The following is a 25591-nucleotide window of genomic DNA, read 5'->3' as shown; positions in this document are numbered from 1 at the left end:
TTGGAAATGTAACCATTATGGTGTGGAAGGCCTGGTGTGAACGCATCCTTCTTATCAGGGTAAAACTGCTTAAAAGCTCCAGCCAGCAAGCTCCACCTGTCTGAGCAGGCGACTGCTATTAGCCAGCTAATATCAGCTTGTTACGGTATGAAAGACGACAAAAAGGTCTATTTGGTGCAACAAGCAGGTTTACTTGAAATCACTGCACAATTCAACAACTAATTATTTTGTGCTTTTGCTTTAGTCCAGGAAACAAGATCATATTTCATACCAGTTATAATTAATGATATGGATCTAACTGTAATAATCAATATGTTTGCAGCAGTATGAATATTTGTTGCTTTTCTGTTTTTAATAAAATCAATTATATTATATGAAGTTTTGTTTTAACGTTTTTACAGTACTATGATACTGTGGTACTTCTAACCAGGGAATCATGTACTGACCCTTCCCTACTATAAATGGGCATTACCAGTGAAATAATCTGATGTAAATGTAATCTGTTACTGGGCTTGTAAGAACCAGAAACAGTTTTAAAGACACTTGGAAAGACTCGTGGCTTCTAACATCAAATCTTGACTTAAGGTTCAGACACAGATGTTGTCATTTCTCAGAGAGCGCTGTAAGTCTATCCTAGGTGGGGCCAAACAACTTACAGCTGCTGACACGGCGCTTTGCCAATGAGTGGATTCTTGACTTCCAAGAGGACGTTCTGTTCTATGTAGCAGTCCTTCTGGTGCCGTAAACAATGCTTGCTAATGTACAGCGAGGGATGCGAGAGAACGGGAAGGTGGCGCTGTTCATGCGGCTGGCGGTAAGGGGGTGGGGTGTGGGTGGGGGGGGTAACTAAGTGTCAGAACCAGAGGGAGAGGCGAGCAGATCCCATCCTCCACCCGGACGTTTCATTTTAACTGATGAAATGATGTCACCACCGCCTTTGTTGCAGGGGCCACAAAGAAGGCAGTGTTCTCGAACACGACTAGAACCTTCACAACGTCGGACCGGATGGAGAGTCGCCGTTCACAAACAACAGTTAAGGGACTGTTCACAGTGGCGCTAAAAAAAAAAAAAAAAAGGGAGATAAAAACGTAAAGATTGTTGAATAAATGTCTGGCAAACAGCACAAGAAACAGCTCTGTTTTATCAGCCCATTCATTATCACATAGTAATGACGAGTGTCTTACTATGGTGAAGAACTCCCTGTTCAGATTGACAGTCCTGTCAGTGCACAGGAACTACTGGTAGTGATTTCCAAAACACTGAAACCATGTGGGATTACAGCAGCACATCAGTGCTCTCACCATCCTACATTCTCCAATGGATGGACAAAAAAAAATCCATCAGAAGAGGACTATAGAGTTAAATTTGTGCTTTGTTCCACGATGCTTGATGGAACGTCTGCCCTACTGTAACCTCATCTAAATTCTTAAAAGTGGACTTCCTTAGAAGCTCATAGGTAGTAGAAAACATTTTCTTGCTCACTGTGTAGCATATAAACACGAGGAAAACAAGAGCGTTGTGAACACAACAGTTACACTCCCAGGACATTTTGTGAGATCTTCATTTTTGCATAGCAATGAACCTCTCCGTAGCTACGTTTACATGCGCACAATTCCTTGATCGGGTTGAAAAAGAAATAAATTCTCAAAATACATGAGTCATATGGACATAAAATCAATTAATCCAGTCATGCTGCACATTTACACAAATCAGGCTGTAGTCAGAATACAAGCACCCTGACATGCACAAAGCTGTCAAATTTCCTTAAAACCAAAAAAGAAGAAATTATATTTCTGTCAGTGCTAAAAAAAAAGCAGAAGTGTTTTTTTTTTTACTTTATTGAACAATCATATGCAAAAAAACTAAACTAAACAAAAACACTGAAAACAAACAGCTACCACTACAAACAAGCATGGAGGTGTTGGTTCTATGTGTTCTGAGCGCTCAGAATGGACCCCCACAGGTTCTAAGACATGTGGAGACATTGCTGCACTCCCTGATGAAGCTACAGGCTCAGCAACACATGCTGATGGTCTTCCTGCATCACAGCAAGAGAGACATAAGGGACACATGTCCAGTCAGGACACTTTGCCCCAATCACGCGATAGGAACAAGTGTTTAGATGGACTCTGTTCGGATTACGGATCGGCATGAACCATCCGTCTCATTGGGAAAACAATGTCATCCCGATGGAGCTGAACCTGATTACAGTATTCCGACTGCCGTGTTTACATGTTTTACCTGCCCTTCATTCCGATTACTTGTGTCCATGTAAACATAGCTAACGTATCAGGTTGCTTCACTCTTGGCACAATACAGAAGACATAGTCACTTCTGATCTTTTCTTTTCTGTAAAAATGCAGACGTACAGCTGCTTGATTATTAAAAAAAATCATATTCTGATCATTTAGGTCCATATTATGTTAATATGGAAATTATATCAAAACGATTTAAAACAAACAAGCAATGTATTTGGAAAAAAATTATCCATTGCACTTTGAAAATAATAGGTTGCTATGAAGATAGGGGTTGACTACTGGCTGTATATCTTATTTAAACACAAACAGCAAAAAAGAAACATCAGATATTACATTTACAACCAAAAACATAAAAAATATATTGTAAAACGGTAGAGCTGAATTATTTGACTATAATATTTAAAGCTGCAAGCAGCGTCGGGCAGCCCTCACACCTAGGCACCATTAAATTATATTAATTAGAGTGTGGGGTAAAGGCTTAAACATTTGGCTGAAATCTGACCTTCCCAACAACTACTGCTGCTACCATCTTCTCTCAGTGGAGGGGGCTAGAGTGATGTCATCAAGATACCCTCCTGTTGTTTTGAGCAGTGGACTGTGATGATGAATGCAAGGTTTTCTGTGGATCCCATCAGGGAGATACTGCTGTTTTAAATGTACTAAGGGGTTCCAATGAAACCCAATTTCCCGGTTTGGGCTTTGACAAAGATCGTTCAGAATCAGCTTTATGTTGTGCTGCAGCTTTGGCGCTCACTGGAAACCTTTGAGTGTTTTGGGTAATGCAGTGGAGAAGGACTGATTGGGGAAGTGAGTGTAATATGACTACCATTTGCAGACAGTCAAACTGCTCCAAGGGGCGGAGTCTAAGGGGATCATGTGAAGCAATTTTTCAAATCTTTTTAGTTAAATGTTTAAATACATGTAAATTTGCATGATGATCATCATCATGCATGATTTCTGTGCAAAGCTTTGTATGGGGTATGTTGAGGCCCCCAAAAATGCAATTTATCTGGCATTAAATGGAAGAACAATGAACAGTCAAATTACAAAAGGCCTTTACTACACCTTCACTGCTAGGGTATGATTAATAAATTAATAATTTCTAAGCTAATTTCACCACAAGTAAAATATTAGCCTTGACGACTTTAGCCATAAATTGTTACAGCACCATGGTTACTTGGGAGCTGTAGGATCTACTAAAGTCATTCTGCAAACTTAGACTCATACGGTTATATAACCCATGACATTTGTTGATAAATTACAGTTTACGGTTAGAAGGAAATAGCTCAGTGGCCGCAGTCCACTTTTATACGAGTCTTGTCCTCAGAGGGTGTCTGGATCCAATCTGCATAAACTGCCATTAAATCAGCTAAGCAACGATGCTGAGGGTTTCTTTGTTAAAATGTTCCACAGATAAAAACAACAGACAATAGCCAGGTCTCACAGAATCACATCAAATATTAGAAACAAGCAACATGGTTTCTAAATTAGATAAGGATTTTCTCTCAAACTCACCCACAGTACACATTTTCAAACATGGAGAAGCTGAATGCAGTAAAACACAATGCTTTATGTTTTCTATCAGAAAGGATTTATTTCAGTGAAAACATGAAGCTGTGTTCTTAAACCAGGCATGCCCAAAGTGTAGCCCGGGGACCATTTGTGCCCCTTGGAATAATTCTGGTTGGCCCCCAACCCCAGTTCAACGAGGGTAAAGAATTTGGCCCTCCAGAAAAAGGAACAGAAGCAGATGGACACTTTGTCATTTTTGACGGGTGATGTTTCAAATAAATTTAAATATTCTTTAATGGAGAGTGTTGGGTATTAAACCAAGTATTTTCTTTTAAAAGCTTTCGTTTTAATATCTTAACAAGTATGGCCACAAACATCCAGTGATTATTTCCTCAAAAACAGGCTTGGGCACACGGCATTTATTAGACTTGGCTAAATACAGCGAGGATTTTTGAAAACAGTTCCTATATCTGTTGCTGGGAAGAGCCTAAACAATTTCTAGACAAGCAAAACAGAAAACTTATTTTTGGACCTATAAATTGTTCTTCTCTACTTCATTATAATAAATATTACACCTTAAGTTTATTGCTGGGTGGATCAAAGGAAATTAATATTTATTTTTAAACACCCCTCCCCCCAAGTGCTTTCAAGTTTGGCTCATGGTGCAAGAGGTTTGGACACCCCTGGTCTAACCAAAAGGCGTTTTAACAATCAATTGCACTCATCGTCCAGATGAGTAAAAAAACAAAAACTCAAGCTTCAAGTCTAAGATTGCTTCCGGAGGATGAACATGTGAGCAGCAAATGCAGCCAGATGGACATCAGCAGCTGACTGGAAAGATTTTATGGTGGAGAAAAAGCAACTGGAAACAGTGACTAAATGTTCCAGTCAGACAAAGCTAAACTGAGCATGTGGTTAAAAAAGGCTCAACAAATTTAAAGAATCAAGGCTCAGCCTGAACAGGTGTCATCGACCTGGCAAGAGTCGTGTGTAGAAGAAATGTACAAGAGTGCATGAAAAAGTAGTTTTAAGTTTACAAAACGTTTTGTTATAGCTCTAAAATATCAATAGAGCCGGTTTGTGAAGGTCTCGTGGGCTCAATGCGAACTTTAGTGACCAGATAACAGGATAAAGCCCAGGAAACACAGACAGGTCAACATAGGGCTGGACGATAATTCAATAACAATATATATCGATCGATAGACGTGTGGCGCGATAGGAAAAATAGGGTCGATAAAACTTCGATATAGAGACAGTTTTCCTTCCTTCCCTTTACCCTATCATATTAGTTGATGCTACAGTCACTACTTCCTCTCGACCAATCGTAATCGCGGACCCAGGCACGCCGTCACAAAGCGCCTCCCTCTCAAACAACAACACAGAGCACGTGAATATGTCGCAGCAAGGAGCGGCGGGGGAAACGGTTCCAAAACGGGGTTTTACTAGTTCGCCAGTCTGACAGAAATAAACCAGTGATTTGTAAAACTTGCAAGGAACCGGTAAAAACAAAGTCTGGTAACGCAACCAACTTGTTTCATCACGTAAGCCGCTCACACCCGCAGCAGCGCGAGCTGTGCAGCCCCGCGCGACTCCGCGTCATTTTCTTACTAGTGTACTATTCCCACCTAAATAGGCTATTCTATTAATTTATTTGTTATATTTATTTTGGTCACTTTTCTGGTCACTTTAGTTTATTCTTTGTCAGTATTTAATAACATAACTCAGGTCTCTTAAGTTATATTTCTTTAAAAAAATTCTGTTATGGTTAAAAAAGTTGGTTAAATAAAGATTTAATTGGGATTCTGTGTTTGTGTTCTTTATTAAAATCAAATCATTTAGCAATATCATAAAATGTCCAGGCAGAGATGCACATAAAATATGGTTTTAAATATTTTCAATAATAATCGATATCGATCGATATGCATATTTTTTTTTTATCAATACGCTTTTTTTCTATATCGTCCAGCCTTAGGTCAACGATGAAGTTGTGAGACGTAAACAATGTAAAGTTAGGTTATAAATCAATATCGCAACCTTTGAACATCTCACAGAAGCCCTATTCGCACAGGATTAGTTTTACCTAGGGACCACATGTGATTTGTAATAATTATGGAGATTTTCTGTGTTTTTAATTGTGAATGCGCCATGTCAGTAATTTGTAAAGTAAAGCTTCCCCACAAATTACCTACTATATTTGCTAAGCTCCATGGTCCTGTGATAATACTAATCCAATGTGAATAGGCATCTCTGTAATTTGGACAAAAATGGACGGGATCTGATACGTCAATATGCAGTTTTAGTTTCCTAGGCACATTTTTATTTGTGTTTGGTAAAGAATGGCGGCTGCATCGGAGTGTTTAGAAAACCATGAGTCCCAGGCCAGCAATACCCTATGGGAAAACAAGCCCAGTAAGCAACCCGTCACACAGTAGTACACAGCCTGTTTCTATACTCTATAAATAAATGCATTTGTTTTGAATTTGTACCCACTGCGACTTTTCCAGTTGGTAATATTTTCCAAATTACGTTTGGGGACAGACATGAACCGGCTCTCACTGTCTGTAAAATCAGCACGGGGTCTAGCTGTTTTGTTGCACAGTGCAATAGACAGACTGTTGGAGAAAAGAGCCCAAATAAGCGACTGCAATAATCAAAGAAGCATTCGAGAGGTTAAAGGCAACTCTGGAGGTGTGGCAGAAATGTATCATTCTGGTGAGAGGATCTGCCACTAAAAGACAAAAAGGTACCATACATTTTTCTGGGTTTTCTCAATAGTTGAATCAAAGTTGATGCCAGTTGAAGCACAAGTAATAATTAGGGTACCCGTCCCCTTCCTGTCGCAAAAGTCCACAATTCTGTAAACAAACGAGCCTTTTATTTGAGGGCCAAGCTGGCAAACTATGTACAAGCTCAGTAAACATGCAAGTGTAAGCTTTACGCTAGCTCCATTGTGCTTTGGCAGCAGAGTAGCTTCTTGATCCAATCAAACACAATAAAAGCCTATAAAACGCAAAAAAAAAAAAAAATAAAATAAAACTAACTAATAGAAACAGGACCAGTCAGATCCAATATCAGTATTGAAGCAGATTTTCATGGCATTTTTAAATAGGATATTAAACTGAGGCCACAAATTCAGTCGCTTTGGACCTGGTTTGCTAGCCTGCAGGTCAGGTTTGACTGATTTTCTCTTGAGGCCTAAGCTCAGAACCAAAATATTGCTGCACAAATAATAAAATACACAGTAATTTGATTAACTGCATATGAAAAGATGTTTCAGTTTTCTCAACAGATGCATTTTATCAGATTCAATAGAACATTTTTCATGGAAGCCTGTTGGGTCAGTGGACAGTCTGCTGGCTAGAGACCAAGAACTCTGCTGGCTAGCATCAGTTTTTGGGACGTGTTAAGTTGAGAGGGTAGAAAACAAGACATTTATCTGGTATGTGATTTGGGAAAACATCTAGAGCAGTCAAAGTCTGACCTGATCGGTCCAAAAACAACAAAACAGGAAATTCTGTGCAGCAACTCTACACAGGTCACTGCTATGCAGAGTAAAAACATGGCGGTTTGTCGGGTGAGCGAAAAGAAAAACAGAACAGAGGTCAAATTACTTGGCTTCCCAGAAGTCAATATAGAAAGTGAAAGCAACAGAATGATGTCTTGTCGTCGGTAACCCACTGTAGAGTGTGATGGCCTGAGTTAAGGACCTTATCCCAGATGGTGTGGTGTGGCAGATTGATGCCAGCAGCACGTGGCTGCAGCTATTCTGGTAGATGCTAAGTGTAAGTGGCGCCGCCATGACACAATACTGGACCGCAGCCTAAGCTGCTCTTAGCAGGATCAGAAACTTCATTTTGAACAAGGATTTGATTCTTGCTGATCTTATGTTTGCAGGACAGGAGCGCCATGAAAGCTAACCTTTGCCTCAGTGCAAAACCATACATGAATAACTACTGTGAGAACATAAATGCATCAAAGTTTGAATGTTTTAATCAAAATATTGCCACATTTTCTGGATTCGGGCTGATGCCAAAGCAGGTTCAATAAATATAAGTTAATCCTTTTTTCAGGTGAGCGCTTGAGCAAACAGTAAACAGTAATGCTAATGCAGACGTGACAAATGCTTAGCTGTCGTAAATGATGGGGTGCATTACAACCTTTTCTTTAAGCGACTATACCGGTAAATAATGTTTTCAGCACGGCTGGCACAGGAGTGTGAGAACAGTCAACAGCATCGTCACCTCAGAGCTCACCGTGTTTATACAGAAGCTGTTCCCTGGACACAGGCTCTCCCTGGTTATCAACCACCTCAGTAACACATACTGGCCCCCTGTGTCATTTATGCAATCATAAAGCCATTTAATAAAGCAGGACTGATCCCTCAATTCCAGCTGTGAGCGCACACTCTGAACGCTTAATTGATTTTAACTCATGTTTGCTCTACAAAACAGTCAGGGAATAAAATGGCAGCAAGAACTGTTGCTCCAACTGCTGAATAAACAGAATTTCTGTGGCAGCCATTTATATTAGTTGAGAAACTTCCGCTCTGCGCTCACGTACACACCAAGTATTACCCAAGCGCAATCAATAGTGTGACACTGTGCAGCGTCAGCAGTAAAAAGGTGATGAAGCGCTGCGTCTTACACACACTCCCATCTTTCACTGCCCGCTGACTGATAGAAACTCCAACAGCTAAAACACATTTGGGTCATTCAATTTCACTAATGGCGGTGGAGCGGAAGGCCGAATGAAGAAACAGAAAGCTAACTGGACTAGAACATGTGCCAGGGCCACTGGGGGAAAAGACAAGAGAACAAACCTTTCCCGTAAAGTGTTTTTGTTCTGAAACGCACCTGTGGCTGAGGTTCACAGCTGTGCTTTTGTAGCAAAAAAAAAAAAAAAAAACATCTGGCACAGAAACGAAGAGGTAAACACGAAAATTAACTACTGGCCACCAAATAAATTGCTCATATAATAAAGCACTAGAAAGTAGAAATTAGTGCTCTATTACTATTAGAGCACTATTACTATTGTGAAAAATTAGAACGTGTTGATCCAACATTGTTTTTCTATGCTCCTGCATGAACTCAGTTCATTTTCCATCAGCATTATAAACTAGCTTTAATTCACTAGGTAGCTGTATTTAGGAATTTATAACTGGGGAACATTTTATGCAGCAAACGTTTTAAAACTTTGATCTTTATTTTATGGTGTTTGGTGAAAGGCAGTCAAATGATTAGGGTCATCTGGCTGAAGCATCAAAGATATTTTATTCATTGTGTGCTTTGATTAGTTCAACCCTGTTATGCAGCTTCAGCAACATGGGAAAAAAAAAAATATTGCAAAAAATGTTTACCCATTAAAGAAAGTCCCATGCCCAATCTTCAAGGCTAAACTGCTTCAGCTCCTTCATGCTGGAGGGTTTCCACTTGTAAACAGTGATCTCCAAGTACTGCGATTGACAGTATTGAATGCTTTGGGACGGGTTAGTCTAAATAAAGTGCAAAACTGAAATCTTTGACATCCATTGCTTCTATGATACATTTAAAACAGGGGTCTCCAAAGTGCAACCCTTTTGTATGCCCCCCCACCACAGTTCAAGAATGGTAAAAATGTGTCCCTTCAGCAAATGCAACTGATGCAGAGACGCTTTTTGCTTTTTTTTTTTTTGATTTAAATTTCAAGTTAAAGTATTTTTCCTTATGTTAGCCATGTTTTGCTTTAAAGGGAGAGTGTGTTACTAATTTGGCTTTTAATTAGCAAAAATCAAGTATTGCCTTTATAAACACATGCTAGCAAACTCTAATAACCTCACATAAAAAAATAATAGCGTTCTCATAACTTAGAATTAGTAGTTTAGAAATACCTTGATTTCAGAAGCTAAAAGGGGTCAAACTGTCAGCCTTATGCATTTTCCCCAGTCTGTCTTTTAAATGAAGAAGGAGTATAAAACAAGCAAAGACTACCGTAGATCATTCTGTTTACCCTTTTCTGTTGAAATCCACCCATACTCTTTGCCCAGCGAGAGGGAAGAGAAAGTAATCAAGAGTAATTACAAAAGAGTAATAACTGGGGGAAAAGTAAAAGTCTATATTGGCACAGCTATAATTACCAGGTGGAGAGGAGATAATTCTGAGGCATCTCACTATCAGTCTGACTTCCTAAAGCCAGACTGATAGTGAGATGAAATGTCAAAACAACACAGTGCTACTTAACCTGATTGTTCACTAATCTTTCTAAAACCTTGGCAAAAATATCGAATTTTGAATTTGGTGGATAATTATCTAGCACAATAGTAAAAGGGAGAAGCTGTTTTCCAAACAGCAGAGATTATATGTTGTATGGAAAGATTCAAAATCATGTGCCACTCGTTCTGCTACAATATAAGGAGCCAGTGGCAAAAAGTAAGTGCAACTTCATGAATGGAAAGCTGGGAAACTGAGGTGCAATTATGTGGCTCATAACTAGTGGAAGAGGAGAAAAGCAAGAGGGTAAAGCCAGGGTTTTATTCAAAGAACCATAGACAACAAAGTATCTGTTTAGACAGCTAAGCATCTGTGATTTATTTGACACAGGGAGAGAGTAAACAGATAAATGTGATACAGGCTCAGATGAGATGTTTCCCAGAGATAGAGACCTAATGGTTTACCAGAATCTTTTAGGGCCATTTAAACATTTAGATGTATTAGACAAATAATGACCGTGTTTTGCAGCTTTGAAGGAAGCAGTACATTGATTTTTGCAGCTTTTGACAGTGGAACTAGTCAGTCTCTAAACCAGGCTTCTTTGCTGCTCCCAACAACTGATTCCTCCTCTGTAAGACATCCACTAAATAAGTAATGAACCAGGGGCTATCCAAGCACTTTATTCTAAAGGAGTATGTTTATCATAAAATAAGTAGAACTATTTCAATAAATGCTTCCAGTTAAAGTTAATGTCCAAAAAAAAAAAAAAAAAAGGGAGAAATATAATACACTTAAAAAATGCAAATCTCATAAAAAGGCTTCAATGTGTTTAAGATCTCTTGTTGAGACAGTACGGGGCTTAAGACTGGATTCTTAGTATTCCACAGCACCAACCATAAACTAGTGCAATCACAACGCCTCAGTCTCTTGTTATTGACATCACAATCATCTATTTTGGATTTGGCTGAGTGTAAGGTGAGGTTGTCCCATGTTGCCAGTCCATCACAAGGTAACACAGGGTGACTTAGGTTAACAAGGCCCAGGATGAACAAGTATGTATCTACACACACACCTAAGGGCAATTGAGGGCAACCAATTAACCTAACAATCATGTTTTTGTACTGCGGGAGGAGGTCTAAGTCCGTGGAGAGAACCCATGCGTGCAGAAGGAGCACACATGCAAACTCCATGCAGAAAGAACCCAGGCTGGGATTTGAACTCGCGAGATTCTTAGTGCCAGGCAGCAGTGCTAACAACTGCAACAATGTGAAGAGACACATTTATAAGGAAAGTGGAGAAAAAAATAAAATCACAATTCATAGACACAATCCATTGGTGAAGATTCTCAGTCATCCAGGTCATGATCAATACAAAAAATATATATTTTTGGGAGTAGACACAATCTACTTAGTTATAATTACTAGTTTTCACAACCATGCATTTCAAACATCATTTGAAAGTATGGTAAAAAGTATACAGGTCAAAAAATTTTAATATTGTGAAAAAGTTCACAATCAGTTCAGAAAGTAAAAGTCAGTTTCATAGAGTGAAATGTTCTTTTTTACTTGTAATGTTGTTGACTATGGCTTACATATAATGAATAGCCAATAGTGTCTCATAAAATGACAATATTGCATAAAATCAACAAAAAAATAATATTTTAAACAGAAATGAGAGGCTTCTGCACAATCTGTTCATGTCTATGCGCTCAATACATGTTCTGGCCTCCTTCTGCATTAATTCCTGTATTTTCATCTGCACTGTTGGTTCTGTTTTCCCTCATCTTCCCCTTGACAACACTCCATAGATTCTCTACGAGGGTCAGGTGAGACCAATTTTACCAGGCTTTTGTAACTTTGACAGTATGGGGCAGTGTCAACTCCCAGAAAAGGAAATCAGCATCTCCATACAGCTCATCAGCAGAGGACATGAGTGCGTTAAAGGTAGATGGCTGCATTAACTGTGGAATCCAGAAAACCCAGTGGACCAGAACCAGCAGATGACATGACACCCCAAAGCATCACAGACTGTGGAAACTTCACTTTGGATCTCCAATAACATGGACTCTGTACCGCTCTGCTTTTCCTTCAAAGTCTGGGACTTTGAGTTCGGATGAAATGAAAACTTTCATCTGAAAAGACGACTTTGGACAACTGATCAACAGCCCAGGTCCTTTTCTGATGCTTCTGATGATGTCTCTGGTGCAGGAATGACTTGAAACAATGAAAAATGTGACATTTGTAGCCTGAGTGCAGGATTTGTCTGTGTGTATTGGCTCTTCATACACAGACTACAGCCTCACTCCAGTCCTCTTGAAGATCCACCTCATAATTCTTGAATGCAATTTGATGGCAAGCCTTTTAAGGCTGCGGTTCTCCCTGTAGCTGGTGCAGTTTCTCCTACCATTTTCCTTCCACTCAACTTTCTATGAACATAGAAAGTCTAGCAATGGCCTTTTGTGACTTCCCTCTTTGTGGATAGTGTAAAAGGTCCATCTTCTAGTCAGCAGTCTCCATGATTGTATCTCCTACTGACCCAGACTGAGACTCTTTCAGGAAACCGTAGCAGGAAATGAGTTTCCAGTATTTAACTTCTTCACAATATTCTCAGACAGTGAGTTCAGGGTTTTCATTAACTCTAAGCCATAGTCATCAAAACTACAAGAAAGGCTTGAAGTATTTCACTGTGTAAGTGATCTATACATTTTCAATTTTTCTATCTGAACTCAAAAGGGCACATGAAATTGCAATGCATTGTGGGATGCGGCCGCCATTTTGCGGGGCAACAGCTTTTTTTCCCCCATTGCTGATTCAGATGCGGTGCTGTGAGAGAGACTAAAAATGCACCGTACTAAAGAGATAAGTGATGGACTGTACCGAGACGAGCTAGACCCCGTTCTGCAGGTTTGCCATTTCAATGAGCACATTAACTACACAAAGGATTTACATGACATGCCACTGCAATTTGCAGACACTGAGCTTACTTATGGTCAATGGAGTTAGCTTTTATACCAGCGAATAATTCAGAAATGTTCATGGACAAGGCAGCTCTAGGTCCAGGATCTCAGACGTTTTCGTCTCAAAGAGAAAAGTCATCATTTCAGAGGTACATGAACAACACAGCTTCACCTCTCAGTATTCCTCCTGCACTTTTAAGACTGTAATCCACAATTGGAACTAGTTAGGGACTCATCTGTTAATTTATTTATGAAGCAGGGAATATTCACAATGGATCTTTCCTTTCACTTTGTCTGCTACCCTCAGCAGGGTAGGTCAACAGCCTGCCAAAAGCTCTGTGTGAAACAGCGCAACAAGCTTTGAGAAAGACATGTCTGTTATTACTTTTAAAAATACTGCAGTTATAATTGAATATCACAGATAACCTCCAAGGAGTGAGGAAAATATATGATGTAATGTCTAACTTAATCTCATATGCATGGAGGAAATAGAGCCTCTCCTTTATTCCTACTGTTAATTGCTAGCCTGAGCTGGCTAGGCGAGCGCTAGCAGTCTGATAAAACCTCCATGTTACACAGCACAAGCCTTCATTCAGACTGACCAGTCTGAAAATGTTGTGAACACACACACGTATCAGGATATGGGGTTGGTCGTCTCACGGCCGCAATCCAGAGTCCATCCAGCATCTATTTGTTAGTTCAGAGATCTGGCTCCTTAGCTGCGATTCCATGCTAGTAAACTTAAAACTTTCAACCCATCGTTGTTTTTTCGAAAGAGATCGTGTGAACAAGTGTGACAATGACACAAGACGTTTGCACCATGTTTTAAACATTTTAAAACCAGAAAAAAAAAGACAGCGTTGTGGATGAAGGTTATGAAAAAAATAAATAAATTAAAAGTCAGACTACAAATTGGTGAAGTTGCACCACCAATTTGTGGTAAAAAAAAAAAAAAAGAAGAAAAACTGCAACAAGTTATTGAAGTTATGTCCCCATTTTCTGATAAAGAGCGCATGAGCAGACCGCATCATCTCCTTACAGTCAGCTGACTAAACAGTTCTTTAAGCACAACAAAAATAAGGGAGACTGAAATAAAACCGAAAAATATAGAATAAAACTTGAACAACTGATAAGCCTCTGTAATCAAGAAATTTCCGACATTTATAAAAATACTAGCTTCCCTACGGTTTACAGTGATGATTATGCTAGCAGTGTGATGAACCTCAATGTCTGTCATTGTTTCCTGCGTCTGTAAGCCCTGATTAGACGTTCGTTTGTCATTATCCACTTCCCAAAAACCGACTCTGTCAAGTAAATTTACTAAATGTTGCCTTCTTCGCCTGACTCTCCGCAAACAACAAAATATAACCAAGCATAACTTCCAGAATGTTACGGGCGCCGCCATTTTTATTTCCTTGATTCCCTCCTTCAATCCACGTCAATAGGAGGCGGGGAACCGTGCTAGCATGATGTGTAAATGGTCAAAAGAACCAAGCTCGGCACGGTTAACTGATCCAAGCTCGGTCCGAACTCGGCATGGATCGGTTTAACAGGCGAAATGTTAATGGGGCTATTGTCTTTCTGTGGGAAGGGGGGCCGCCTTAGTCCTACCCACTGAGTTTGATGGGTGATTTATTTTATTTTTTTCTACACGTTTCCTGTGTGTCACAAAGTGTGGGAAATGTAGGAGTCTGTCACAAGAAATGTCGGCAATCGGTACACTCTACTATGAAGGCTAAAACATTCACACAGCACACGGTATGTGGGAGCCTTAACAGAAAACCCTGAAGAAAAGTGTTGTGACTTTAACCTCAAGCTCACTTGGGTTCTGCAGCAGAACAAAGATCTATCTCTGAATGGGGCAAAAGAAACTAAATGTTTTTAAAGGGGTCTAGTTAAAGTATGAACCTAAATCTGATTGAAATGCTGAGATGTGACTTGAGTCATGCAAGAAAACCACCCAATGTAGCTAAATAAAAAAATTCTGCAGACTAGATTAGACCAAAGTTCCTCCATAGTGATGGAAAAGACTCATTGCCAGTTAAAGAAAACACTTGATGGCGGCTGCTAAAGCAAAGGGTAAAACAACCAATTGGATTTAGGGGGTAATTACTTTAGCACATAACCACATTGGTTTGGATAGATTTGAAAATTACTTCTTGCATTTACTCAGGTTATCTTTGTTATGGACATTTGTTTGACAAACAGATCTAGCAAACCGGCATGAACACACGTAACACAGAGAGAAGTGTTCGCACCTGACTCGCAAACCACTGATCCTGGCTTCAGCTCCAGCATCATTGTGACCATGGCGATGTCTGTGGTGTAGAGGATCTGGGTGCGGTGAGGCAGCGAGACGGTCCAAAGCTCCGGTGTGGGGTGAAGCACGTGTACCCATCCGCCTTTACTACACGTTACTTTAGAGCCGTAGCGCTGACCGATAAGGTCCGTGGAATGGCGAATGACTCCATAGCGTGTCTGTGTCTGAGCGCCGTGCTGCACTTTGACAGGCGTCACCGAGTTGTGGCCCAGGTGAACTATGGCAACATCCCCGTCTTGGATAAAGTCGGAATATTCCACAAAACTCATGGCAGGCAGTCAGTCTGAAAGAGAAAGGTAAAGCATGAGTTTGTGTTATTCCACAATTTAAAAAAAAGGAGCAAAAAAATTGTATAGGCTGGGAATTAAATTTAAGAAATGTCTAAATCAGTCAACATGGGTTAAACACGTAAAGCTTTTATAGAATCAAAACTACTTTTTATTAGTAAAAAAATTATTCTTTTGAATGATTTGGCAGACAGAGCTTAGGCACAAGTGGTTCAGCAGAAACCCAAACTGACACCCTCAGACAGAAAGAAATACATAATGTTCAGTAACAACCCAAGGCCCACGAAGGCTTAGGCTTGCCATCATATGAAAACCACTGAAGACAAGCATCCCTGAGGCCCGTGGATAAACCAGCGGCCTTCAGGAAAAACAAAGGTTGGATCGTAAGAGGAGGAGATCGAGGTATTTGGCCACAAAGACAAGAAGTGCTTTTGGACGAGCCAAGGCAAAGCTTTAAAACCAAACCAAAACTGCAACAAATGCCAAGTCCGGTGATGGCAGCATCATGATTTGGGTGCCGTTTTGTTACAAACAGATAGAAAGATAATTTAGAAGACTAACCATTTCCACATTTTCCAACTTTCCCATTTTAATCAACAGTTGGTTGGTTAAAAGTTGACTTGAACTGAGTTTTCCCACTGCACCATGACCCAGACATACACAGAAACTGGCTTTGGAATGAGTGCACCATTGTTAATGCAAAGGCCTTATAAAAGGCCCAACCTGAAAATGAGTGAGCTATGCTTAAAAGCTGGGTCCTTGTCGGAAAACCAATCACTTTTAGAAGAGTCGATATCCAGCAAGAATCATGAATGTGTGCCTGAGGGGCATTTTACTGAGAAGGATTTAACCAAATAAGTAGAGTTATATGCATTAGAGGCCCTGTGCACAGTTCTGACTTTGAAGGGAATAACAACATAAACAAATTCAAACTTGAGCAGCAAATCCTCACAAGCATTACATGTTGGAAAAATAATGCTTAATAAACAACCAACGACCTAAAATGAATGTTGAGCGTAAACCTCTGACTATAAATGTACTTTTCTTCTAAACTGGTGTGTGGTTTGTTTCACAACTTTTTATCAATTCACTCCTGAAATAATTACGAGTATGTTAAGCGCCAAATTAGTGATGCACTGATGAAAAGTAAATGAAATGCTCTAACAATAAAGAATTGCCTTATAACTTTGTGTGAAAACTTTTAGTATCATTTTGTTATACTGACACATTTGGTGATATGCTGGGCCCTTCACATAATTGTATTAATACACTTATGACTTGTTTCGTTTAACTGTGCTAAACTAAGTTTAGACAAAAATATTATTTTCCAGTTAAGGCCACCGTTGCCATGGTAATTGCCCCCTAGCAACGCTCCGACCTATGGGACTCTACCTGAGACCAACGGCAGTTTACCAACAGTCGGAATTAATCCATCAGCGGAGACAGAAGGAAACTTCTTCAACAGAAACCTGAGAGGAAAACAACCGGCAAAATGTCCGAAAACATCGAGAAGATGTGAGTAAAATTTCTTTAAAAAGTTTGTTTAGTGTTAAAATCGCCATGTTTAAAGGAAGAACCAGAGTACACCAATGGTATTTCAGAATTTGTTATTACCCATTCAATTAAATGGAACGTTATCCCATGGTTTAGCTTCGTAATAGTTTACCTATTATCTTGGGCATATTATATTTCTAATTATAGTTAAATTATTTAAAACCTTGAAAAGAGTCGACGGTACAATTCAACAGTGAAAGATGGCAGTTTGTAAGAGGCGCATATAGCGGTTGGGTAACCGTTAGCGAAGAGGAACGTTGAGCATCTCATAGCAGTTAGCCACCTGAGCTTAAAGCTAAGGACCGAACCACTGTTTGTTTGTTTTTCATTTCTATATAAAGTTAAATTGTCTCAGCTTCCTATCAGAAACGCAATGTCACGGAGCAAAAAAACGTTTCCATAGCATGAGTTGTTATCACCAAACCGTTAGTGCGTAGACGTTGAACGTATTCGGAACTTTTAAACTAGCTAGCTCAAGCTACGCCGGTTACCCTGACCGTTGGTGCCGCGCGACAGGCAGCTTAACCGTTCCGAACTCTGCACGTACCGTCTCCTTTCGAAGCTTCCCCGTTTGCCTTTCCACCTAAAACAAACTTAACCCCGGCTGTTGACACGTCCAGCAAATGCCGCTTTTAACGCCGCTGCAGCCGCTAGAGGTACGAACTGACAGCGGCGGCCCACACGTGCTCTTGTTTTCAACGGAAGTCGAGTAAAAAAAGACCGGATGGGGATCATCGAGCCGACGCAGAAATACCCCGGATGTCCTGCAAATGTGACCGGGCGAGAGCGGCGGACTGACGCCCACACCAACCGGCAACAGGCTTGCTTGTGTTTCCATCATGGGACCTGACAGAATCTCATGTTTAGTTGCTGCACATGAACATTTAACCGCCATGAAGACGTAGTAAACTCAGATCCGTTGGCTCGCCAGCAAAGACTTTGCTCTCACAGAGACACAGATAAACGGATCTGTGTGAGCTGTAAAAGAAACAAGAAAAAAAAATAGTTTCTCTAATACAGTTTTTGTGGTTTGATTTAAAAATATATAAACTCCGACTATAGACGTCTACGCATATTTTACACAACGATTGAAAACTAGCGTGCATGCATAAAATAATGTTCTCATCGCGAGAATAACGGCCGTTTTCTGACATTTTACAAACGTTTTTTTTTTCTTTTTCTTTAAAAGTACTATAGAACGCCAGCTTAGAGGTAAACTGTGGCGTGTCACAGAATAGACCGTTTTTGTTGTTTTTTAAAGCGCACTGAATACAAGAAAGCTTATTGTTTTTCGTGTTGATGACGTCACAGGCACCAGCACCCAACTGATCAGCTGGCACCAAAATGGGTTCTGCACATGCCGCTTTTAACAGAATAGTTGTTGAAGTATTCCAGTTGCGTTTGAGTTTGCAGGTCGTTTAAGCGTTGAGCCCGACCAATCAGAAGCCATAACTGCTGCGGAGGGAGAAACAGGAGCAATTTCCTGCTCCATTGTTGTTGTTTTTAGTGCCTATTCACTACTCATCAGGTGAGCGAATGTCCTTCTGCTTTTATATCACCTTGGATGTTTGTTTTTTTTTTTTTTTTTTTGCCAGAGCAGTGGCGGTCATACTGTAGCCAACCCAAACGATTGCAGCTTTTTGATGACGGAATATGTTTTCTTACTTCTTTTTCTCTGGTGTTTGGCTGTTGTTATCCGTGCTGACTGGCGGACCTTTAGTTGTTCTTTGTGGCTGGGGGTCGGTTTCAGGAAGGTGAGAGTCAATGCAGCGGTTCTGCAGGAGAGAACTGGTCCCTAAAGATCTGCTCAGTGGAATGCATTGGCCAGACCAAGAGGTACTCCTAACAGCCTGTTGCTAAAAGACTGCTTAGTATTTTGCGGTGAGTTCTCTCCAGTCTGCCCTGCTCCACTTCACAAACCACGTGTTTAGATGTAGTCAAATTTTCCTGAAGTCCACGCAACTCAAAGGTTTTCTGATCAGTCGCCCATACAGCTTTATGATTCTGATTCTTATTATGTGCAAGAGGTATCTCCTTTTTGTCTTTTTTTTTGGGGGGGGGGGGGAGGGGATGGATCCTGTTGTTTCGGACGTGCTGGTTGTGTTTGCTGGTCACCTGCTGTCCCGTGGAAGCGGAAACTGCAGATTACTGAGGAGAAAGTGAATGGGGATGAAACGGAAATCATCGTTGCAGCCAAAATTCACGCCTCCGATTGGCCGAACGGAGCAGCAACGGTGACCAATGGGAGCGGAGACGCTCATCTATAAATTGCCATCTGAAGTGAGGCTGGGCCGGAGAGCTGCTGGGACGCTGCCGCTGGGTTGAGCGCTCCTCTGTCGGAACCATAGGGATCTCTGTGTCAACTTCTAATAGCAGTAGTCTTCCCCAAGGCCCAACGCAACAGGTAGGGGGGTCTTTTCATTCCGAGCCCACCAAGCCAGCTTGTTTTTAACTCTTTAACGTTGTTGTGCGGGGTTTTTTTTATGTCTGTATGCTTGCCGCTGATGTTAACATTCGGGTCTAATACATGTGGAAGACGTAGAGTTCTGTGGGTCTCCGTGTGTTCTAACGGACCAGCATCCCGGTGTAGCTGTGAGCCGTAGAGCGGAGCCGGTGTGTCAGTGTGTCGCTGCTTTTCACCGCCTCTCCCCTCCGTCGCCCGCCGCAGGGAACAGCCATGCCTTTCGGAAACACGCACAACCAGGCCAAGCTGAAGTTCTCCTCCGAGCAGGAGTACCCGGACCTCAGCAAACACAACAACCACATGGCCAAGGTCCTGACTCCGGCCATATACGAGCGGCTGAGGAGCAAAGAGACGCCCAGTGGGTTTACGCTGGATGACGTCATCCAGACCGGGGTGGACAACCCAGGTAAAGCCACCTTTGTTCCGCGCTGGGCTGCAGCGGTTCTGGGAGCGGAAGCTTTTCTGGACCGGGACCTCAGTGAGATAAACTAGGCCCAAAACTCTCTCATATATGGAGCGCTAGATTTATTACAAACTGCCATCTTCCCTTTGAATGTGTTTATCAATTGCAAAAACATAAAAAAAAAAATAAAAATTGATAGCAAATGCCCAACAGAGATAAGATGCTTTCTGAATGCCAGGCTTCCTGATGTAAGGGCTTCCAGCGTGGTTCCTGCTGGAGCCCGGCTCTGAGCTGCTCAGTGGAGTGTAGCTGTCCTCACCCTGTAGACCGTGTGTTCTGTCTAGCTCTGAGAACATGGCCAAGCTGAGTCTGAAGTGGCTGTCAGCTGACGATGAGTTCCCAGATGTCCGTAATCACAACAACCACATGGCCAAGGTCTTAAACCTGGAAATGTACAAGCTGCTGAGAGAGAGGGTGACACCCAACGGCTTCACCATAGATGGTGTCATCCAGACAGGGGTTGATAATCCTGGTACAGTAACAGCAACGCCTCTGGGCCTGACCAAACCTGACACATTCAGCTGGCCACGGTACAACCCTATCTAGTTTGTAACTGTGTGTGTGTGTGACCTCCACCTGCAGGCCACCCATTTATTATGACCGTGGGCTGTGTGGCTGGCGACGAGGAGACATACGAGGTTTTCAAAGAGCTGCTGGACCCTGTGATCGAGGCCAGACATGGAGGATACAAACCCACAGACAAGCACAAGACGGACCTGAACTCAGGAAACCTGAAGGTACTGCCACCCTCCCACCGCCTCGCCATGACAAGGATGGATTCATGTGTGGAGGTGATTTAAACGGCCGGCCTGTTCTCTCAGGGCGGCGACGACCTGGACCCTGATTATGTTCTGAGCTCCCGGGTCAGAACAGGACGCAGCATCCGTGGCTTCTGCCTGCCGCCACACTGCAGCCGTGGAGAGAGGCGGGCTGTGGAGAAGCTCTCTGTTGAAGGTAAAACGCCCTGAAGCTGTGGCTGGAGAGAAGTTGGTGTTGGTTTTAGGGAGGCTGCTAAGCACGTAGCAATGCTTCTGTAGTAATAATTATAATAATGATGATGATGATGCAGTGACACCCTGTGCCTTAAAACAGGCTGAAACTTATTGTTGAAGGCGGGACGCCCTCTAGTGGTAGCAGTGTGAAGTGTTGGTGGGGTTTCCCCAGTCCTGTCTTAATGTTTCATTTAATGAATTTCTTTATATTTTTAATGATTTTTTTTTTTCCAAATTTGAAAATTGGTGTGAAGTGAAAATGTTAAGCCATAGTCTGAAGCTCCTCATTGTGGTGTGTGTTGACGCGTCTGCTCTCACCGCAGCTCTGGCCTCTCTGAGCGGTGACCTGAAAGGCAAATACTACGCCCTGAAGAACATGACGGATGCAGAGCAGCAGCAGCTCATCGACGACCACTTCCTCTTTGACAAGCCAGTGTCTCCTCTCCTGCTGGCCTCAGGAATGGCCCGTGACTGGCCAGACGGCAGGGGAATCTGGTAAGCCTTCCTATTCCTCCAGTGTGACGAGTCGGCGGTCGCCCAGATAGCAGAACCTGCTCCCTGCATCAGCAGCTTTAATCACTGATTTATTCCTTTGAGTTCATCATAGGACGGTAGAGGCTGCATGGTGGGGCAGATGGTAGCACAGCTGCCTGCTGCTGCTCAGCCTTACGGCTTGTTCTTATTGCCCCAATTTCACATATTGATCTGCGTCCCACGTGTCCCTGACATATTGATGTACGATAAATGGAACCTAATTAGCTGTCAGAGCAGCCTTTTGTTCATAACTGAGCCCAGATCGTCTTTTAATTCAACACTTCCATTGTATCGCAGCTGCCTTCAAAAAGTCTGACTGGACTTCTGAGACTGATGGCTGCTTTTGGCTTTAAAGCCTGCGACCCCAAAATGTTCTTTCAGATCAAAAACACTCCTCAGCAAAGTCTTCATTTTGATCTAAACCAAAAACGGGTAAAACCTGTGAGGTGAAAACATGTCTGAGGGTTCTGATTAATTCTCCCCTGTTTAAAAGCTGCATGCATGTTCAGCATAAAGTGATCAGAAGTCTTTAATTTTCTGCATCAGCTTTCAGCAACGTGACGGCACCGGTTCATTCAAGGTGAAGCTGTGAATTGTAGTCTGTGGACCCAGTTCTACAGCAGTACTTGAATGCAACACGGTGACCCTTTAGATGAATGGAAAACCTAAAACTCTCACCAAGGTGACTCTTGACTGAAAATGTAAACACCCTTTGGCAATAACTAAGCCTGGCTCTGGACCAGGTTTCCTTTCCAGAAGGAGTCACCACGGCAACTGATTGGTGGCTTTTGTAAAACTGACAGAAGGGCCGATTAAGAACAAATAACCTGGAGATCTTGGCTTAATAATTTCTTAGCTTTTCTTAACGGGCCACTGCTCTCAACCATAAGGGCACAGAGGCAAAGCTCACTGAACTTTAAGGAATAAAGCTGGTTTTCATCATCCTGTTGGGTCTCTGGTTCTGCTCACTCTGGTCTGTCTGGTCCGGCTCGCCGTCGTCCTGAGCAGGCGTTGGCGCACACAGAAGCCACTCCACGAGGGAAATGTAGTTTTTGCATGTAATCTTGCAAAAGCTCAACATTTGAATAATTACATTTCACAGGAGACGGTCCCTTAGCATCAGCTAACACTAGAGGCAGAAGTCTGGCCTAAGGGTTCAACAGGACATAAAATAAAATGATTCATGTAAAAAGCTAATTTGGACATCAACATATTCGTGTCCTGACAGCTTTATTGTAGTAAGCCTCGCGTTTGGACATGGTTTAATAATTGCAAGATAAGATTTTATCTAAACATAAGGCCACCCTCCATTTTTCTGTCGGTCCTCTGAGCGTGTCTAACGCCACCATCAGGGTAGATGTCTTTATTTTAGGACTGATGGGAACCTTCTCCACGGTCAGGCCTGCTGACCCAACATGACCCTGATGGTTGAACACGCAGCCTTCCAGGCAGCCTCCAGTTATTCTAACCGTCTGCTCTTCTGTGCCGTCTCCACCAGGCACAACGACAACAAGACCTTCCTGGTCTGGGTGAACGAGGAGGACCACCTGCGTGTGATTTCCATGCAGAAAGGCGGCAACATGAAGGAGGTGTTCGATCGCTTCTGCACGGGTCTCACCAAGGTCAGCGGGGAACTCCGATTTCAGAACCGGCCACGCCTCGGCGCCCATTTGACTGTCTAATAGCTGGCTTCCATCCTGTTCACAGATCGAGACCCTGTTCAAGGAGCGGGGCCACGCTTTCATGTGGAATGAGCATCTGGGTTACGTTCTCACCTGCCCCTCCAACCTGGGCACCGGTCTGCGCGCAGGAGTACACGTAAAGCTGCCAAACATGAGCAAAAACCCCAAGTTTGAGGAGGTTCTGACCAAGCTGAGGCTCCAGAAACGCGGGACTGGTAAGAGTTCTTTGATAGTCAGAACTTGTCATTGTGGGCAGGTTTAGCGGACTGAAGCTGTTGCTCCATGGCTGTAAAGTAGGTTGGTGCTAACATTTGTCCCTTCCCAGGCGGCGTCGACACCGCGGCCGTCGGCGGAGTCTTTGACATCTCCAACGCTGACAGAATCGGCTTCTCTGAGGTGGAGCTGGTACAGATGGTGGTCGACGGCGTCAAGCTGCTGGTGGAGATGGAGAAGCGTCTGGAGAAAGGCCAGTCCATCGACGACCTGATGCCTGCCCAGAAGTAAAGCAGTCCTCTCCCTCTCTAACCCCACGGCCTTCCCTTAAAACCCTACCCTGTGAAGGATTGACTGCGCTTCATGTTTCAGTGTGGAATTCTGTATTTAAGGTCTGAAATGCAATAAAAACGTTCTGGTTCAAGCTGAAATCTGTAATGTTCCTTCACTCAGAGGTTTACCCACAGGCCTGGATGCTGGGACTGCAAACATGTTGGTCAGAATGAAATCAATTACTGTTTTACAAACTGGAACGGTCTTTACTGGAAACACAATTTCCTTCAGAGGTGAAAATGCATCTTGATGAACTGATGTAACTGTTTAAATGTAAAACTTGTTGTACAGAGGGTTTATTTCTGGTGAGAAGGACTCTTTGCAGCTACTGAAAAGAGGAATTTAGACCAATTCCTCTCCTTGGCCCAGGTAAGGAGCTTCTGTCTGGTTCAGCAGTGGTTTGACTCAGCAACACGTCTGTCAGTGTGCTGGCTCCTAAACGCCTCATCAGTCTCCAATTCTTCACCGTGCTTTTCTTTACAGTCCTGCCTAGCTCTCTGCTACTTGTAGAGTTTTTCCTTCCACTCAACTTTCCCTGAACGTGTGAACAGGCAGTTTGTTGAGCAGTCAGTCCCCTTTTATAAAAGTTAATGAAACATGACGGACATGCAGTTCTCTAGATCGGTGTCCCAGCCCTGGTCCTCCAGGCACACTGCCCTGCCTGTTTTAGATGTTCCCCTGCTTTAACAGCCCTGATCCAGATTCAGTTCAGCAGAAGCCTGTTAATCAGACACCAGGGATGGGACACACAGCTCTAGATGAACCTAAACAAGATCCAGTGAGAACAAGGGGAAAAATGCTCCTTCACTGTGTTTTACATATAGTCAACACATTCCTGTATATTGACCTGCTGGTCCATGACGTCAGTGTTTAGGTTTCTTTGTCAGGTTAAAAATCCAAAGATGCTGTTAAAGATCCTCAATGAGTGAGGAGTCTTTTGGGTCAAAAGTATTTAATTTTAACCAATATTGAGTGCTGGCCTGTCACTCTTTATGTGGACAACGGCAATCTTAGGATGCTGTTACAGTCAGAACTCTTACTTTTTGTTATCTAATCACAATTTGTGATAAAAGGACTCTAAATTTACTCAAACTTCCCAGATTGAATTATCCTGCACGGTAAAGGTGGAGGGGGGTCTTCCCAGCTCGGCTCCTTTCCTTCACATGCTGGTCATTTGGGCCCTTCTTACCTGGAGGTTATAGTCGGTTCATACCAAATTATTTCAGGTTTTATATGGAGCAATCTGACGGGGATGTTTTATATCCATACCCAACCATTCACTCCTGCAAAGTCAACTTTCTATAATCTGATAGTTACTGGAAATAATTCATAAAAATCTCTTGGTTGTGATTCAGGGCCATAAGAAGTCTGGAAACAACCAATTCAATGGAAGTAGGCTGGAATCCATCTGAAAACACCATACATCTATAAGTACAGATAAATTTGAGTATTTTCATGACTCTGCTCTAACTAAACACTGATACGACCTCGTTTAAATACATGGGTACAAAATAGAAGTAGGAAAGGACAAAGTGGTCAGCTATGGGTACAAGATTGGTGTACAGATTGCCAAAGGAGCAAACAGCCCCAGACCCCATTAGAGACCACCCATAGACCAGGATTCAGGTCATATTCTGAGGAAACAGCTTCAGGATGGGACGGTTGAAAAATATATATTATATAAGGAGCTGTTTGACCTCTTAATTATTTCCTGCTTGACTTCCTGCAAACAAAGAGTTAAAAAAAAGTTGAGTATAACTGAACTCCATTGGCTAGGCTCCATGTTTTCCTTTAATAATTAAAGTCATAATTTAAAAAAAAAAAAAGAAGCTTGTATT

General features: G+C 42.1%; 2 protein-coding genes across 4 annotated transcripts in view; one reads left to right on the top strand and one right to left on the bottom strand.

Moving 5' to 3' along the window:
- The window catches only part of trmt61a (tRNA methyltransferase 61A), a 31030-nt gene extending 13238 nt beyond the window's left edge, over window positions 1-17792 (bottom strand). The window contains exons 1-2 of one of the 2 annotated variants that reach the window (XM_036150531.1): window positions 17570-17792; window positions 15170-15514 (exon numbers count right to left, since the gene is read on the bottom strand). In XM_036150531.1, coding sequence (XP_036006424.1) covers window positions 15170-15500 — 331 coding nt within the window. In that variant the 5' untranslated portion in view covers window positions 15501-15514; window positions 17570-17792. The remainder of the gene's footprint in view (window positions 1-15169; window positions 15515-17569) is intronic. The other variant, XM_012875926.3, reaches the window with a different exon arrangement.
- ckba (creatine kinase, brain a) lies at window positions 16951-23851 on the top strand. 2 transcript variants are annotated; one of them, NM_001309976.1, is given in 8 exon segments: window positions 16951-17033; window positions 20284-20471; window positions 20582-20736; window positions 20821-20953; window positions 21315-21486; window positions 23024-23147; window positions 23233-23422; window positions 23533-23844. In NM_001309976.1, coding segments are annotated over 8 exon segments (1164 nt in total). In that variant the 5' UTR covers window positions 16951-17010; the 3' UTR covers window positions 23712-23844.
- Window positions 23852-25591: the final 1740 nt, after the last annotated feature.

Source organism: Fundulus heteroclitus, chromosome 19, assembly GCF_011125445.2.
Source record: "Fundulus heteroclitus isolate FHET01 chromosome 19, MU-UCD_Fhet_4.1, whole genome shotgun sequence".
Classification (NCBI taxonomy): domain Eukaryota; kingdom Metazoa; phylum Chordata; class Actinopteri; order Cyprinodontiformes; family Fundulidae; genus Fundulus; species Fundulus heteroclitus.
The sequence above is the reverse complement of the archived record's forward strand: the minus strand, read 5'-3'. Positions and strand labels throughout refer to the sequence as shown.

Bases quoted from the DNA above. Each gene is read 5' to 3' on its own strand.
- ckba (XM_012875923.3), top strand. From the start codon at position 19,750: ATGCCTTTCGGAAACACGCACAACCAGGCCAAGCTGAAGTTCTCCTCC. The intron at 21,487-23,023 runs GTAAGCCTTCCT...CGTCTCCACCAG, and splicing joins CCAGACGGCAGGGGAATCTG to GCACAACGACAACAAGACCT. The intron at 23,148-23,232 runs GTCAGCGGGGAA...TCCTGTTCACAG, and splicing joins TCTGCACGGGTCTCACCAAG to ATCGAGACCCTGTTCAAGGA.